This window comes from Pithys albifrons, chromosome 6 (genome assembly GCF_047495875.1).
Source record: "Pithys albifrons albifrons isolate INPA30051 chromosome 6, PitAlb_v1, whole genome shotgun sequence".
Classification (NCBI taxonomy): Eukaryota; Metazoa; Chordata; class Aves; order Passeriformes; family Thamnophilidae; genus Pithys; species Pithys albifrons.
Window position 1 is genome coordinate 18643755 of NC_092463.1, and position 17796 is coordinate 18661550.

At 40.0% G+C, this 17796-nt stretch overlaps 1 protein-coding gene across 2 annotated transcripts in view; it reads left to right on the plus strand.

Moving 5' to 3' along the window:
* Nucleotides 1-518: 518 nt before the first annotated feature.
* Nucleotides 519-17796, plus strand: part of KCNK10 (potassium two pore domain channel subfamily K member 10) — an 86315-nt gene continuing 69037 nt past the window's right edge. Inside the window, exons 1-2 of one of the 2 annotated variants that reach the window (XM_071557706.1) lie at nucleotides 519-570; nucleotides 1447-1504. In XM_071557706.1, coding sequence (XP_071413807.1) covers nucleotides 1453-1504 — 52 coding nt within the window. In that variant the 5' untranslated portion in view covers nucleotides 519-570; nucleotides 1447-1452. Of the gene's footprint in view, nucleotides 571-1339; nucleotides 1505-17796 lie in introns of those variants that run through there. The other variant, XR_011698009.1, reaches the window with a different exon arrangement.

The window sequence follows — 17796 nt, forward strand, 5'->3', positions numbered from 1 at the left end:
TTTGTTTTCCTGGCTAAGGGAGGGGAGCTGGGGCATGTATTGTAACTGGAACTGGAGATCTTTCTGGTGTTACTAGCCTGTTTCGGGTTTGTGGGAAAGCCTGGAGAAGGACAGAGAGGAGGAAGAATGCAGACTTGGAAAGCGGCAAGCGCCTGGTAATTGCACAAGTGTCCTCCATTTCCCCGAAGCCCCCTGAGAGCTTAGGGGGGCTCTAAGAGGACTCCAGCCTCCTACCCCCTCGCCGCAGCTTGGCCACATCTCACAGCCCTGCTGTGCCAGGCATTGCCTTGACGTGAAGTGTCTGTCCCTGCCCACAGTGCAGACTGGGGACAGAAAGGGGAGCAGGGGTCCCCTGGCTTTCAGGGTCCCGGTCCTGGTCTCGAGAGTCTGGGAGCTCGGAGGACCTCCTGCCCTTCCCCTCCCCGTGTGCTGCAAAGGTTCTGGATGCTGCCGTACTCCTGCCATGTGCTGCCGCCGCCACCGCTACTGCTCGTAGCTTAGTCGAGCGTGTCTCCGGCTGCAAACTCCGCCAAACAAGCCTGCATCCCCCTCTCTCGGGAAGGATACCCAGTGAGTACGAGCCAGAGCCTGCCCCTCCCTAGGAACCCCGCCACCGCCTCTTACAAAGGGACTCACAGCCTCTCCCCACCCCCTTTTTAATCCAGTGTAGAGAGGGGCTCCGTGAATTCCCTCCAAAGCTATAGGGTGGCTCCCTCCTCCTCCTCCTCCCCTTCCTGCTCCGGCTCTCCTGGGCGAGCCAGGCTGCTGCTGCATTCAGTCGGGGTGGTCCCCAGCCTCGCCCCTGCCTCGCCCCAGCCACGCTGCCGCTGCTCACACCCCATGGCTGACTTTTGTTACCCCTCTAGTGCCCGGGGCTGAACTGAGGTGGGCTCATTTTTGGAAGGTGGCTGAGGCTAGAGAGCGTGTGCGTGTGTGGGAGGTGTCCCTGGGGGTGTGGGGGGCTGCCCGACTCCCCGATCTTTGCAAGCCTGCGTGTCGCCAGCCCAGGTGCTTCCTTGGGTGGGCGCAGCAGAGGGGCCGTGCTGCAGCGAGGCCCCCGCCATCCTGACATCTGCAGGTGGACCGGGCGACACAGCTGCGGAGCCTCGCCTGGAGCCAGCAGACCCTGGACCTGCTGGCTATCTTAGTCTGCTCCATTCCTGCTCCCCAAGATTCTCTCCAGTCCTTAGTGCATCCTTTCTACCCTACTCTCTGCTGAGGTGTCTGCACCCCTCCTCACTTCGTCGGTACAAACCCTTCCACTCCCCTGCCCGCCCCTCCCCATCTTCTTCGATTTATTTGTGTATTTCTTTCCTTGGCAACCACCAGTTCCCCTCAGTCAAACAGCGCAGGCTCCCTATAATTTGAAATTAATTTGTTTGACTGCAGCATCGAGACAGGAAGATTGGGAATTTATTTAATTCTTTTTACTCCCTTTGCAAAAAGGAAGCAATGAAATTTCCAATCGAGACTCCAAGAAAACAGGTGAACTGGGATCCTCAAGGTTGGTGATTCTCTATTACTATCATTACTGCAGTAATAAAAATTATTATTATTCCTTGTGTCTGTTGACTCAGAGAATATGTGACTCCAAATGGGAGGAAGTGTTGGATGCTTGTCTGCTTCCCATGTGCACTGCTCAGTCTTTTTTGCTCAATTCTAGCAGTGCATTAGAAAATGCTGCTCAGATGTGGGGTTGGGTGGGTGCGTGGTAAAACCTCTTCAAGGTGTAAGTTTTACAGCTCTATATTTGATAAGTCTCTTCCCTTCCCTCCCCTCCCCTCCCTTTTTCTTGAGTATTTTCATGGCAAACTTGCCTGGGATGGCAGTGATCCCTGGCTCACAGCATTGTTTGTTTTATCAGTGGCTCCTTTGTTGTTTCTAGTGATCATTGTCTCTGCTAAATGGGTGGTACAGGAGTGGACACAGATGTGACTGCTTGCTTAGGGCTCCTTGATGGCACGTTTGTTGGCAGGAGCAAAAAGCTGCTGCAATATAACCCTTGGTGTGAACCATATAAAAAGACGTATTAAATAATGGAGCCCAAAGGGACCTTTACACTCTTAATTCTGTCCTGTTAACAACTGATCAACAAAGTGGGTAGTTTGGTAACCTATATAGGTATGTTTGGAATCAACCTTGGGGAGTGTATTTGTGTGATGGTGGAAGATTTACACCAGTGCAGTTGTTTTCAATAAAATGGTCCAACTAGTGTTTGAAAATAAACCATAATCAAATGCCCTCCTTTCCCAGCATGGGGAGGAGGTTCATCTGCATCCTGCAGAAGTGCCTGAATAAACCCTGCTGATAATTTGTGTACTGGTGTGTCATATTTCTGTGCATCGTTAGAGAAGCAGAACTACTTGAAGCCATATGCTCGGGTTTGCAGCAGAACTGCCGGCAGCCAGACTCTGTACAGCAGTGCTTGCAGGAAGTATGAAGTGATAACACGGACTTTGATTATTCATCTTTCTTCCACAGGTTTGGGTTTAGTGGTCAATTTGCTTGTCACCCTCCATGCCCTCACATTTACAAAATGAAACATTAGAAACAGTTTCTTTTGGTGTGGAAGGGATACAGCAGAACAATCTGCTGAGCACATCTGAAATGCTATTTAAATAGTACACACAATTAAGCTTTAGTTTAAGCCTTACTAAATCTTTAATTATGTGAAGGCTGAAATCGACACATTAGCCTCCTCCACCCTCAGCTTCCCAAAGAACACCTGTATAGTGCTAACACAGATTTGATTATTTTAATAATATTTTGATAATGCCTTATCCTGGGGTCAAAATTCTAGAAAGTTGCTCTTCCTAGATGCTTTTCTGAACACGTGTTTGCTGCAGCTTCATTTCAATTCATTTTAGGTGTTGCAAAATGCCTTTTAATGCAAAAAGCTATTTCCTTCTTTTCTCTGACAAGGCACACAGGAAGATGAACTGACGACATTCAGTGTGCAGCGCCTTTGCTTGGCAATCAGCTTTAAAGCATATGGATCCAACAGGTGGTTGGACACAATTTACTGATGTGACAAAACCACAGACTACTGTAGCGGTTAAAAGACCTCAAACCCAGCATGTTTCCTCTCTGCCAAGAGGAATGCCTGCTAAAAACTGAAGAATCCTACCGGTTACTTCCCCTCAGTGTGGTGACTTTGTTAGGCAGGCAGAAAAGATGCTAATGTACAGCCAAGAAATGTTGTTTTCTAATTGTCCATGAGACTCAGGAAATAGATAAAATTTGACAGAATGGAAAAGAGGCAAAATGGCAAGAAAAAGCTGCCTAAAGCCCAATCCTTTAACCAACAGAGGAACAGTACACTGACATTGTACTCACATATTCTGACTGAAGAATTAGTTGCGTGTGTAGAAGACAAGGTAGATCAGAGTTCTATTATTTTTGAAACAAAAATATATTTATGTAGGTGTAAAGATTAACAATAATCTACACTAAATAACTAAAAGCTCTCAAGTGAATTTGATTTACAGTTACGTATAAAGTCTGTTTTCTGCACATACATGTGAAGAATGATGTTATATTTTACATCCTATTTGGTATCTTTGAAGTTAAGTACTGAAGTAGCTTTTCTCAGATATGAAGATCAACATGTAAAAAGTTGGTGGTGCAAGGATGCAGAGTCCTAAGTATTAACAGAACTGCTTGGGTCCAGTCAGTGTTCACACTCCAGTATGAGGCTCATTTCAGGTTGTATTGTATGTTTGTGCCCTGTTCTGGTCACCAGACAGAGAACATGCAGTTTCCATGGTTTTGTCTAGTAGGAATTGTGCTTACTTGTGGTAACAATACTTGAAATATATGAACCAAAGCTCCTGACAAGCAAGATAGCAGCCCCAGGACATAAGTGAGAGCTATGGTACCTCAAAGATTGTTTAGATCTGATTATTCCAGGCAATATTTTCTAGAAATTATACACATTTCTAAAGGCCAGGACTGGTTTGGAATTGATGATGTGGCTGGTTTGTACCCAGGTCAGAATGATAGTTATTGAAATGATTTAATGCTTAACTCCATAATGCTGACTGAACTATAAATATTTACACAGATAAATAGATTAGAAACTGCTGGTAACTTTCATCTGGCATAAAACTAGTATTCTCAGTTCATGTTAGTGCAGGTCACTATACCACAGAAAGACTTGGTGGAGAGAAGAGGTTTTAAAGAATGGAATTGTCATGAAGGATCTTATCTGAAAGACAGTTAATGGGAGACTGATTTCTCAGCCATTAAACTGGGACAAACAGGACTGTGAATTTATTATCTTATGTATTATCTTCATGTGTGTTGGGTATAAAGTATATCTGTGTGTTACATGTAAATGCTAAGTGTGTTTTCCAGATAACGCACATATTTCATAAATCTGGAAGTGTATAGGGTCCAGATTCTTTCAGTGAAATCCCCTACTATCCCAGGCAATCAAACTACAGAAACCCATTAATAAACAGATTAAAATCCATTCCAAAAGTCATTTGGACTTGTCCCTAATAATCCAATGTGAAATATGCCTTAGAATTCCATATATATTGATTAAAAACATATTATTTGTATACAGTGAGTAAATAGGGTAAGAAAAATAACTAAGCAAGCACCTCAAGAATGTTTTAGGGAGCACCAGACACACTGAGTAAGGATGCAGGATATCACACTACCTGGCCTTACATTTTAGAAAAAAACAGCTTGCCATTTATGTTACAGGTGGAATCAGCCTGTATGTACACAATCAGTAGACATTCGATCTGCCTATCTCTGATTTTTGCTTCTTGCATTTGGTGCAATTCAGGTAACGCAATAACTGAAATTAGTGAAAGACCAGATTTTTTGTTTCATTCCTCATACAAATTCCCATCTATACTTTTCAGAATATAAAGCTGGATTTATAGCAGCATATGAAGATATTAATTCTTGTAATTGTTCCTATCTCTCCCCTTTCTTGCATTCCTCGTGCTGTTTATTGTGATCACCTGTTGTCTGTGCTTGAATTGGCTTATTATATCTTTGCATGTGTATTTTTATACAGTACCTAAACCACAGTGTGTCCCTCATCCTGTCTGAGACATCTGGATGTTACAACAGTATCAACTTTTGTCCTAAAAATTATCTGCTTAGAATTGATGTTTCTTTGTAGAAGAAAAAGGTAGATGAGACTGTTTCAAATATGCTCAGAAATTACTCCCAGGTGTGACTGTCTTGCAGGGTGATGGTGAGACGTCTTTTGCAAGGAAAGGATTGGTGTCTTACTTAGGCTCTTAGGCAACAGATGGAGCTCAGTTTTGTTCCATCCTTTGTGCTTGCAATTTTCTCCTATCATTGGAGTAATATGAATTGTCAAAGCCTTCTGAATTTCCAGGTCAATGTTTATCTCTACACTCATGTTTTGGAACTCTAAGGTTTTGATACAAGTTCCTTCATCCTTTCACAAAGGCATTGTGTGTATCAGGCGACTTTCTGTGCTTTGAAGCTCTAAAATAATTCATTTGTCACCATCCTTACATTTAGCATGGGAGTTAGTGGCCTGTGGGGAATTCAAACTGTGGTTCAGTCTGGAGTTCCTCTTCAAATCTTGCTACTGACTTACTGTTTAACCTTCATTAAGCCACTTACCCTTTCTTCTTCTCCCTTTTTCCTTGACTGACAAACAGGAATATTAATACTTCCCTAATGCACAAGGATGTTGTGAAATATAATTTACTTGTTTAGAGCTATCTAAGATCTGCAATTGAAAAAAGAGTGTATGTATTGCAATCAAATGCTAAAACAATTAGGAGGGAGCAAAACAGCCTGTCATCATACACTGATCACATTAATTAAGAAAGAAGGTTGTCTCTGCACTTTACAACTAGAGAAAACTAGTATCACTTCTTTACAGACACTGAAGATACAATTGAGTTTCCCATTAGAAGTATCTAAACACCTTTGATGTTCCCCGTCTGCTGCTCCAGAGGGCCTGAAATCTTCCATATGTCCTCTGTTACCTGCTGTGGGATTTCTCACTTCACCTCAAGCAGAACTGGACATCTATATGTGGGACAATGAGTTGAGTCTCAAATGCCTTCATGCAGGTATCAGGATTGTATCATCCCTTGGTGACTGAAAAATGGTCAGCATCAGCTACTCAGTGCAAATTAAACTGGTGCTGCTGGTGGAGTGCTACAAATTGCTGTAGTACCTGCTTTTTCTGTTCTTTTATTCAAAGAAACCAATGCAGAAGGCAAACGATTATAAAGGCATGGATGAGAAGAATAGAGGTGTTAATTTCTGTCCTCTCTTTTCAAGAAGGTATATGAAAAGCAGTAGAGTGCCTCTGTGAGCTAGAAAATATCTTTCTGCATCAGTAGGTCAATTCTTAGTAGCTTAGTATATGAAGACTGTTCTGGGACACTATAATGTGTGAAAAAGTGGCTCTGATGCCAGCAAGTGACACATGGTCATGGTCAATGACCCTGATTGTATCACAAAATTGTATTGGCTACTGACCCACCCATGTGATAGACTGAGACTGCTGTGCCTAGTAAGCATGGGTTGTAGAATAACACTGAGGAGTTTATTTTAAAGAGACATTTGACAGGAGAGAGAAATTGGATAAAAAGGAGGACAGTCCTGGAAGTGCATGGTGTAGTTGCAATAGTGCCAAATAGAGTAAGGTGGAAAATTTGAAGTCTGAAAAAAAAATAGAGAAAAATAAAGAAACCAGAACATTACTAAAGGCTTACAGGGGAGATATATGAGTACTGTGGATCATAATGTGGTAAGAGAAAGATAAGTTAGGAGGAGAGGAAAAAAGACAGCAGAAAGCTATTACTTTCATCATTGTTGTTTTTAGGATGCCCTGAAAATGGTAAAAACTAAGGATTCAGAAAAGTAAAATTAGTAGTAAGAAAGTTGCAGAGTATAGGACTGGACAGCAGCTTTCTTAGTGAAGAAGGACTGAACTCTAGTCAGGATAAGAAAGGTGAAGGGTAGGGTATCATTAAGATGCCATCTGTACTGTGAGAAAAGAATGAAAAAATCAAAGGCAATATGAAGCTGTAAGTCTAAGATAGGAAGAGCAGTAGAATTATCAGTAGTACAAGAGGTTAGGACAGAGTTATTATTTCAGGGAAGAATATCAATGCTCTTTTTTGCCATATATGTGCAAGAGGAATCTGTTAACAGCTTTTGGATGGAAAAGCCCCCTGGGCAACTCTTGAAAACTGATGCTACCTAAAGTGATGGAGTTTGCTTTTGGGATAAAGATATATGATGCCAGTTATAATTGGTTAGACTTTAGTTCAGGTTTTGGCATTTATGTGGATTTATGTAGTTACTGTGTGGACTATAATAGCTTCAGACAGAAAAGTGCATACAGATGGTGATACAGTTTAATTCTTAGTCTTTTGATTTAATCCAGAGCTAGGAATTTTACCACTCATTCTAGTGTGAGCAAAATGCGTTCTTCATTTAAAAGAACTGCTTTGTTGCTGCAGGCTTTACTGAGTTAAAGGTAAGGGAGTGCTTGGAATCACTGGGGAAACAGAGGCCCTGGATTTTGTGCTCAAAAAAGGGTAAGCACCTGGAGTGAAATGAGGAGGAAAAAATGAGGAGGTCAGGATAAGACATGGGCAACAACAGATTAGTGTTCAACAGGTAGAGTATTACAGAATTCAGAGTGATGGGAATGCTTAAACTTTATTTAGTAATAATCTCAATGTAACAGCAAAATTGAAGCAGAGAATATGAATGCTGAATAGTTGTCTCTTTTTGTAATTGAAATTTTATGTAAAAGAAGTGACATTCAGCAAAAGGCTAAATACTGCCTTTTCCAATACCTTTTTTATAGGAATATCTCTGGTCTTTGTTTTCTGAAAGGAATTGAAAACATTCTGTGACCTGGCTTTTGTAAGACAGAGGCTGCTTGTATTTCAGTTTCTGGGACATTGGTTACACTTTTGATGTTTGTCTTTAAAGCATATATAGGATAAACATTTCATCTATAAAGGAAGATGAACTTGCTGACTTTCATAAATAACGTGTCATGCAGTTATCATTGGTTACCCCGATGTGGTAAAACAACAGGTGAGAACAGCATATATCCTACACCCTTGTACTTCAGGGTGGTAATGCCACTCTTTTTTAGTCCATGGACCATTATTATTCTGCAAACATACTTTCTGGGCTACTTTTCACACAATCAAACATCAACTCAGATTATTTAAACAAAACTATATTTCAAAATTGAACTGTGAATCTCTTACCGGTTTGGTGACTGGGTCCTTGGTTTGGGAATGCTGAGACCAAGAATTCAGGTTTCTTCTTTGTCTGTAATTGTTAATACAATTCTTACACTATTGCAAATCTTACTATTGTAAAAGTGTCCCTAATGCATGTGTTATGATGTGTTATCCAGTTGTCCCAAAATACAAGCATAGGAGAACACTCGTATGATTCTGAGGTTAGGGTAGAAATTTCAGTGTGGGTATCTGTTTGTGTTGGAAGTTGGAATGAAGGCCAGGGTGATAGAATTTGTTATCAAAACCTGCACAACGGGGGCAAAAACGTTGGCAGAGAATATAGAAGCTTTGCTTAATTTTATTTTCCTGATTTTAAAATGGAAAGGGAACATCCTGCTGAAAGCTGGAGTTGTGACAAGGGGGATGAAATCTAACATGTATGAAAGGGATTGAAACTTGTTGCTCCTCAGATCTGGAGTCCTGAATAGGAGTAGTGATCAGTCACAAAGTCTGGGTGTGGGTTCAGATTTTTTTTTTAAAGCCTCACATAGCTAAGTCTAGCCTTTTGTTTGAGTTTGCTATTTGAATTTTGACATTTGAAAAGAAATAAAGACCTAACAAGGAAAGAAAAAGCAAAGCTGCTTCAGGAAATGTAGATTACAAAAGAGTGAGTCCAAAGTGTGACAGGATCAGATCTGCTGCCAGAGGTGCAGAAAATGCAGAATGAACAGAGTGTACCTGTAGTAAGGCTTAAAATGCTCTGGAAAAAAAAGTGTGGACATGAAAATAAATTTGGCAGCCTTCAACTAGAATTCACTGTTTTAAGCACATGATGTTCTTTCTACCTTTTAGAAGTAAGCATATAACCTAGGTCATATTTAAAAAGTTCCTGAAGTATCTTTACGTTCTCTCTTGGTTCCTCAGGTATGTATCAGGGTTTTTCTCTGTGAGCAAAACTAAATCACAGTATAAATAACCTCATAGACACATTACAAAGTATTTTTATCTCATGAAGTAAGTATCTTTCATAAATGATGATTCGTTTATTTGGCTAGTCTTTCACTGGAGAAACAAACTTATGTCTCTTCCATTTGTTCCTTCATTCTGTCCCAAATAGATACATGCAATAGATCTTTAAATGGCTTCAGTTCTTTTTCTGATAATCCATAGATTATGCATGACTGTGCAACCATTTTTTTTTCTGAAGACAATAGACTGTTTAACTAGTAGGGAATAACAAAAGATAACACCCTAAAACATCTTCTTAGAAAGAAACACAAGTTATTTTGGTGTCACTATCTACAGGATCCTCACAGTGCTTTAAGCATCAGGCTTTGAGTACCTAGATTTGTTAGAGCCATATGTTCATATCTCAGCAGGACTGACTCATCTTTTCTTCCCTAGGAAGAAAAAAACTAACATTCTACTGACTTTTGTGGATGAGGATTTTGGATTTTGACACCTTAAACTTGTGGCACTGAGTTTCTGAAAATTCAGTTATACGTTTTTGAAGGATGGTTGTATTATTTCTCTCCTACTTGATACTGTAATATAATAATACCAGTATGATTTGAAAACAGAAAACTCATACTGACGGCTTTTCCAGGGCTTTTATCCTCTCAAATTTCAGTTTTTCATTTTAAAGAAACAAAAGGCAGTCACTAGCTACTATGTGGGAAAAACCTCATTGATGAAAGAATTATGAAAGAAATGGTACTGCAGAAGCTCACAGTTGAAATGAAGGAAGCACAGATCTCAAGACATTCTTTTAGGCTGACTCAGATCCATCACTGATTATTTAAATGTTGAGACTGCTAAGTATGGATTGCACAAGAAAGCACTGAGCAGAGGCCTTGTGTAGCAGCAGTCATGACAACATCAGAAACAGCAGAACCAGGTCTTCATGATGCTGCAGGCGCCATCCTAATTTCCCTTTATAAGAAACAGAGTCCAAGATTGGGTTACAGTGATATACTGATATGTAACCTTATGACTTGAATTTCTCATTGCTACCAGACATTTTTAGTTGATTCAGTTTTCTAAAAGTAGGCATCTGCTGACAGTTCAGAGACTTCAAGGTACCTGAGATATTTGTATAGGCCTGGTATATTTGATAATGGACCTAAGGGAGACCTCCACCCTTCTGAATCAACAGCCTAAGGCCAATTAGGATATCCCATAATGTCTCACTTGGTAGTACTGTGAGGTGCTAGAAGCCATACCGTACCAGTAGATGCTGGTCTTATGTTGCTATAGAGTTTTATCGTAGTTCAAATTGCAACTGTGTCTCTGCACTGTTAACTGAATAAAAGTTGAGAATAATTTTTATGTAATTCTGTTGTTGTACCAGACTCCTTATCATCTAAGATACCCTAAATTATATGCTATATAGCAATCACCAAGCCAGCTTTGTGCAGCCAGGATCAACCTGGCAGTGACCTGGAGCCCTGCATACCAAACCAACCTCCTAGTGCTGCTGTCACGAGCAGCATCATGAGTCTGATGTCTCTTTAACCTACTTTCTTTTGCTTAACTGATACCTCTGCCTTACAGCCAATTTCTAGTAATTGTCATACATGCAGACTCAACAGGTAAGTAACTTCTGACTGTGGCAGCTTTACTGGTGAAACTTCCACACTGAAAGTGTAAAAGAAAAATGTGTATGCTATAAAGAATTTAGGATAAGAGAAAATAAAAATGGCTATGCTGAACAAGTGCATTTCAAACAGAAACTTTCTCTTCCTCATGAAAGATCTTTTCTGCACAGAGTAATTTTGTAGTAGCTGTCTTACAAGTATGTTTCATCCTGTTCCAGAATAGGGGTTTAAAGTATTGGAAAGCCTTCATTTACTTTAACTGAGTGTTAACATGTATGAGAATTTAAGACCACTAAATAGATTGAATCCTCAGGTTATGCAAATAGTATAGCTTCACTGAACTGAAAAATAGCCCAAGTGATGTGTTTCTCACCCAATTTCTCACCATTATCACCTGATGAAAGATCCACTTTTATTGCTGTTGCACAGAAAAGATGAGAAATTATCACCTAACTGAAATGGAAGATCCTTAATGTGATTTGCTTGAATTCAAAATATTTTTGATATATCCTAATCATTAGTCAGATTAGGGAATTCACTGCTAGACTGGTGCAAAAATTCTTATTTCTTGTTTTTACAGAGGAGCATCAGTATGATCTCTTTAGGTATGGGCAGTAATGTGCAGATACATCTGTAAAGATGCCACAAGATGTCTTTGAAGAGGAACAATTAGTGCTTATACCATTGTTATTTTGGGATTAGAGATTATGTTGAGTATGTCTTTCTGGCCTTACTCATATGTTACTTGGCTAGTAACCCAAGAAAGTCCTCTAGGGGATATTGTACACCCCCACCTGGGTGATATATTGATGTTTCACAGTTCCAGTCTATATACTATAGGTAGTGGTGCTGCTGAAGTCCCCTTGCATGACTGAGGTGACCAAGAAATTCCTTCACTCCACTGTTAGGCTGTACTCCTGGCAGACAGCCAGCATTAATCACATTTCAAATGTAGATTAAATTGTTTCCTGCTAGGAAGGCCAGCATGAATCTGCGCTTTGTTGTCTCCTTCACTTGCTGTTTTACCACTACGTTTCTTTCAATAAGAATGTTCTCTTTTTACACAGGCCTTCTTATGCTGGATTGCAGGACTTAGGTTTCCTTCACTAGTTGGTCTGGCCATGAGAAAATTGGCTGAATTTCTTTTCTGAATCCTTGAGATAGGATATTTGGAAGATAACAGCAAAAACCCTGAGCCTACATCATCCTATGAGTACTTTGAAGCAGAATGCATTGAAATCCCGTGATGGGAGATTTAGACTCTTTCTAAATGTTACTGGAGCACTTGCTTCCTATTTAGTTCTTGACAGAGCAGAGACCTGCATGAACTAGAACCCCCAATTTTAGCAAGAGCAAGAAATACTTGTCTATTGCCAGGGAAGCAGGTTTTAGCAGTGATCTATTGGTTTTTGTCTTTCTTCACAAAGACAAAGGTGAGAGTTTTTCATAGGTTTCTCTTTATTCAGTTTCTCTATAAATAGCTTCATAAAGCTGATGATAGTACTGCTGCCAGTGAGTGTGTTGGAACAAACACAGTCACCAGTGTTGAATCAGGAGGGTTCCATATATGGGACTTGTCCCTGTCAATCACTTCTCTTCTCCCTTCAACTTTTCCTGCTTCTCACTGTAATGCTCTTCTACTCTATTTTTTGTTTTACCATACCTGAAGTTCATTAATGAGTCCTGTCACACATGAATATGGGCTCAAGTGTCAGAGGTAACAGGAAGGGTAGCGCCAAGAAGAGGAGCTGAACACAGAGTTACGGGTATGCTGCCTCCCACGCTGCCAGCACAGTTGGAGAGAAGTGAGGGACAAGAGCAGATGGAGGAATTTGGAGGAGGGCAGAGTGGAAGAGGTCAGGAGAGAGAGAAAGCAAAGCAAGGGAAACAAAATTCGAACTGCCCTCCAGCAGTGAGTGTACAATCTCACTCCAGCACAAGACAAACCTCCCTCAAGTATTCGTCTGGACTTGGCAGCTCTGTAAGTAGTGCTACAAATGGTGTCAATAGCAGTGCATCTTCATGCTAATGCCAGTAAGTGTTAGCTAGGAACTCCCCTGAGGGCTGCTGTCCCAAAGCCAAACTAGAAAAAAGCCCTAATGCTTTCAGCTATTCCTGGAGTTCATGTCCTGCCTTAGCACATCCATTCTTTTGACCAGTGAGCTGTCATGTATGCATTAGAAAAGTGCAGTGCCTGGGAGAGGGAGGAGGGAGGGGAAAGCATCCCAGCATCCCATGACTGTGACTTTTGCAGAGATTTTTTTAACGTCAGTGGATAAAGTCTGGCAATAACTGCTCAAGCCAGCATTGGTCTTCCTGTTGTTTTCCTGCCATTTGCATAACCTCAGTAGCGGGAGCAAGAGAGTAACTTTTGGGCAGTCCATTTTAGGCTCATGGGCATGCTCAGACTGCAGTTCTGACAGTAGACAGGCCAGATCAGAATCTGGAAGTTCTTGTAAATAATCATCAAGAGGAACTTACACATGGTTATCATAATTTTCCTTTATAACCAACAAAAGAAAGGAGTCTGATTTATGGCTGTCTATTAACCTCAGAACAGACAGACTGGCATTTTGCAATGTATAGTGGAAAAGAGCATGTCCCCCAAAAGAACTTGAAAATTTGTTAATATATTGATGACAAATCATTGTACCTGCTTGATGCACATATGACAAAGACCTTGTTTAATCAGCTTTTGAATTTGGTCTTAAATTTAATTAATTTGCTAAGATCTCTGGGGCAGTGTTTACATGAGAGAAACTGTGAACACAAGCAGCGTTGTTTTTCCTGAGTGTCACAGGGGTTTATCTGTTATTTGTGAAATGCTTTGAGATATTTAGGTAATAATGAATGAATATTACAGACTTGGCACAACTGATGGAAAATGGAATGTTGAGGTGTGACTGACTATCTTACATGGAAGGGGAGGGAAAGGATTTCAAGAGCAATTTCCTGCTGGAAGTTGGAACTAGCAAATGAATGATTTTGAAATTTTTTTTAATATATATACACTTAATATTTCACCAGGGTTTTTTTACACATCCTGGATGTTGACTACAACAAGATTAAGCTGATTTTTTCTGTTACCTTCACTGGTGTTTTTTCTTCCTGAGTCCATAGAGGTGTGCAAGACACATGAAAAACACTGATAAATAATTTCTGGCAGATAATTTTATGCCCTGTTCCTAAATACTTCCAGTGAAAGACATTTCAATATATTGATGGGTGTTCTCATGCTTTGCTATCCTTGTAGCTAAACTTTTTTCTAATATATAATCTCCTACTTCGTTGGTGCAAACTAATGAGTTAATTCTTGCCCTATTCTTGAGGGATCTAGGGAAGAATTCATCGTTGTCTTTAGTTATTCAGTGTCTTATTTTCATTTGTGAAACTACACTTCACCTTTTCACATTTAGTCTAAAACAGCATTTTCATCTATATCAAGAAAACTTTGGAAAGCTGCAATAAAAATTGATATAGGATCTTAAAAAGTTGACCACATTGACAATTATTTTGTTTCATGGACAAATGACATTTGAATATATTGTGAAATTTGCTTTACTGTGGTTCAAACCAAGATAAGAGATAAGTCAAAACTGGTTGAAGGAATTCTTTAAATACAGATCCAGTGTCTGACTGCTGTAGTTTTTTAACTCATTCTCTCCTCTATATTCCTGTGTATTTAAACCTAAGTTCTAATGAAGCATGTCAATATTTAGTCACAGTTCAATATTTTGGTCGTAAGTGAGGCAGTGAAAGATGTTGACTAGAGCAGCCTTTGCCATGCCATTCAGAGTTTGTTTCCTTTGTCTATTACTCTGAGGAAAGAAAAACATGCCTTCATTGTCACTGGTTGCTAACTATATGTAGTCATATGAAGGGTTATGCTGAAGCCAAAGATGGACATAAATGTAAAGAAATAACATATAGATAACCAAAATAGGAGTGACTCTTTTTGATAGGTTTTAAAACACGCAAGTCTGGATGCAATGGAGTAAATTTGTACTCCAGCCTTGCCACTCATTGTATGATCTTGGTTAAGCTATTTCTTTTTTCGTCTAGGCTATATCTACATGGCTGTATTAGACAAGAGTGGAACACTGCTGTCTGAGCTAGGCTAGCCCAGGGAAATTCTGAATTTGTACCTATCTGGTACAGCACTGTTTTGAACCAAATATGTCCTGCTGAGTGGCTAGGCCTATAAGCAGAAGCTCAGCACTGTGCTAATGAAGCAACTCAGCTTTCTTGACTTTTACCTGGTTCATTGCAAATCTTAATGAAAGTTGGATCAATCTGTAAGAAGGAGAGTAAAAATATTTTTTAATTCTTCCCATGAAAGATTAAGGAAAATTATTGTTGTCCAGCATCAGATTTTTCCAGAATTATTTAAAAGACAATGACATATGGCAATTATTGCTATTTGTAATATATTCAAGGCAATGATGCTTCTTCTCTAAACATTCCTAATGCTAGTACCCCTGTTCTGATGTATTTATTCTCTGTGAAGTAATGAATTTGTTGGCATAGTGAAATTTTCTGCAATTTATATGCTTAAGAACACTGAGATTTAGCCCTTCAGACTTTTTATTTTTCCTAGGCAGCCATTGTCAGTTTTTCCTTTCATTGCTTTGAAAGCTCCTGTGACATGGATGCTTGAACTGCCATTCTTGTGTGCTTTAAATTATGGACAAGTAGAAATGGCACTGTCTTTCAGAAATACAATAAGTATGAAAATGGTATTGAGACCTTCTTCTCTTTTTCACTATACTTCTAAAATTAAATTAGCTAGTACATACTATTTTTCTATCTCTTTGGGGAGACTAGGTTCAGAATTGCTAAATTGAAATTATGAAATAGCAGAGTCTTTCAACAGCCTCACAAAGCAAAGGGACATGACATAGCTCAGGGGAATGGTAATTGCATACATTTTTTAAATCTTTTGCACACTTGTTAAACTGATTACAACTAGATTAAAAAGTAATCCAACCAGTCAGGTTTATTCAGCACCCGATTTCAAGCCATTTGGCATCTACAAGAAAATCGTGATTTTCGTATGATTTCAAAAATCACATTGTATTGCTTCTTTTCCTTCATTGGTTAAGCATGTGTGCACTTCCTGACAACATGAAATATTAATCAATTTAACATTTAGCTTTATGTGAAAATGCATGCTGCTGACATCCATTTCCTTAAATGTGTGCAGAAAGTGAGTGAAATAAAATACTTAGTGTGAAAAGGGAAAATTAGAATGAAAGGTGATAAAAAGTGAAAAGAATCAAATCCACTCAACAAGACAAATGATGTTTTTGTTCCCAGTTGACCCAGCTTCAGTAGAGTTACAAAAAGGCATTGTAGTTGGAAGGATGTTTGCTCTGTCTGTAGCTAACTCATGATCATCACTGTAGTTTAAGTCCTGATCTATACATTGGTATTCTTAGGGAGTGATTGTAATAGACTGATGAGTTTTTCACCAAAATCCATATGCAAGCACCTGGGGAGACTTAAAGGAAAAGCACTGCTGAACAATATAGTCTAGGTTGTGTCCTTATGTTTATTGCCTCTGTGCAAACTGTCTGTGGTGGGTTGACCTTGGCCGGCTACCTGATGCCCACCCAGGTGCTCTCTTACTCCTCCTCCTCAACAGGAGAAGGGGAGGAAATAAGATTGGAAAAGTTTGTGCATGGAGATAAAGCCAGGGAGATCAGTTAGAAGTTGCCATTACAGGCAAATAAGACTTGATTTGAGAACAATTTATTTAATTTATTGCCAATTCAAAGAGATTTGGGTGGTGAGAAACAAAGGTGAAGGTTAAAATACGTTCCTACTGCTTTACTTTTTTCTAGCCAAACTTCACTGCTTCATTCCTGACTCTTCTTCCTCCTCCTCACTCCACATGGTGCAGGGGGGATAAGGAATGGGGTTTATGGTAGGTTTAGCTGCTCTAGACTGTACATTTCTCATTACACTTTTTCCTTGCTCCAGCGTGGGTCAATAATATAAGCTGCAGTCCCTTAGGATAAACCTGCTCCAGCATGGCCTTTCCACAGGCAGCAGTACTTCAGGACATATCAGCCTGCCATGGACTGGAACCTTCCACATGCTGCATTGTGGATATCTACTCTGGTGTAGTTGTCTCCATGAGCTCCAGGGAAATACCTGTATCACCATGTACTCTTGCAATGCAGGCTGCAGGAGAATATCTCCAAGCTACTGGAGCACCTCTTTCTCTTTCACTGATCTTTGTGTCTTCAGGATTGTTTCTCATACTTTTTATCTCATTCCTTACTGTCTGCACATTAGTTTTCCCTTTCTAAAGTAAGCTTTCACAGAAATGCTGCCAGCTTCACTGATGGGTTCATCTGTGTCCTGTGGTGGGTTTGTTGAGGTCAGCAGGAAGTAGCTGTGTCCAGAATGGGGCAGCCCTCGACCTTCCACAAAGACCACCACTGTAGCTACCCTGCTACCATCACCTTGCTACCTAAGCAAAATACACTGTCATGAAGACCAGACAGCCATGTAGTTGTTTTTGTCAGGCACTTGCTGCACAGCTAAATGGGAGCAGCATTATTCTTGTAGTATGGACAGTAGAAACTGGAGAAGACTCCCATGAGATTTATTCTTTGGAAAAAAAATGCTATCAGATGGGACTAATGGTGTCATTCAGTGGAATCGAAAATTCTTTCTGCTTACTTACGCCATAGGTAATGGTCTTGTCTGCCACTAAAGAAGTTCTCTGGGAAGAGAGAAGATGCCTAAGCTCCCTAGCTCTGTTGATCTGCAGTGCAACCAGCATCACGATGTGTGAAGACTTTCATAGCTGGGCAGCTCTTTCTACAGAGACATCTTAACTCAGACCACACTGATTTCCTAATGTCTTCTGTGTTCCAATTTAGGCTGTTGAAGATATTTTATTTTTTTGCCTAAACTATAGTTTTCTAATGAAGAATGAAAGCCACATTATAAAACAGTGGCAT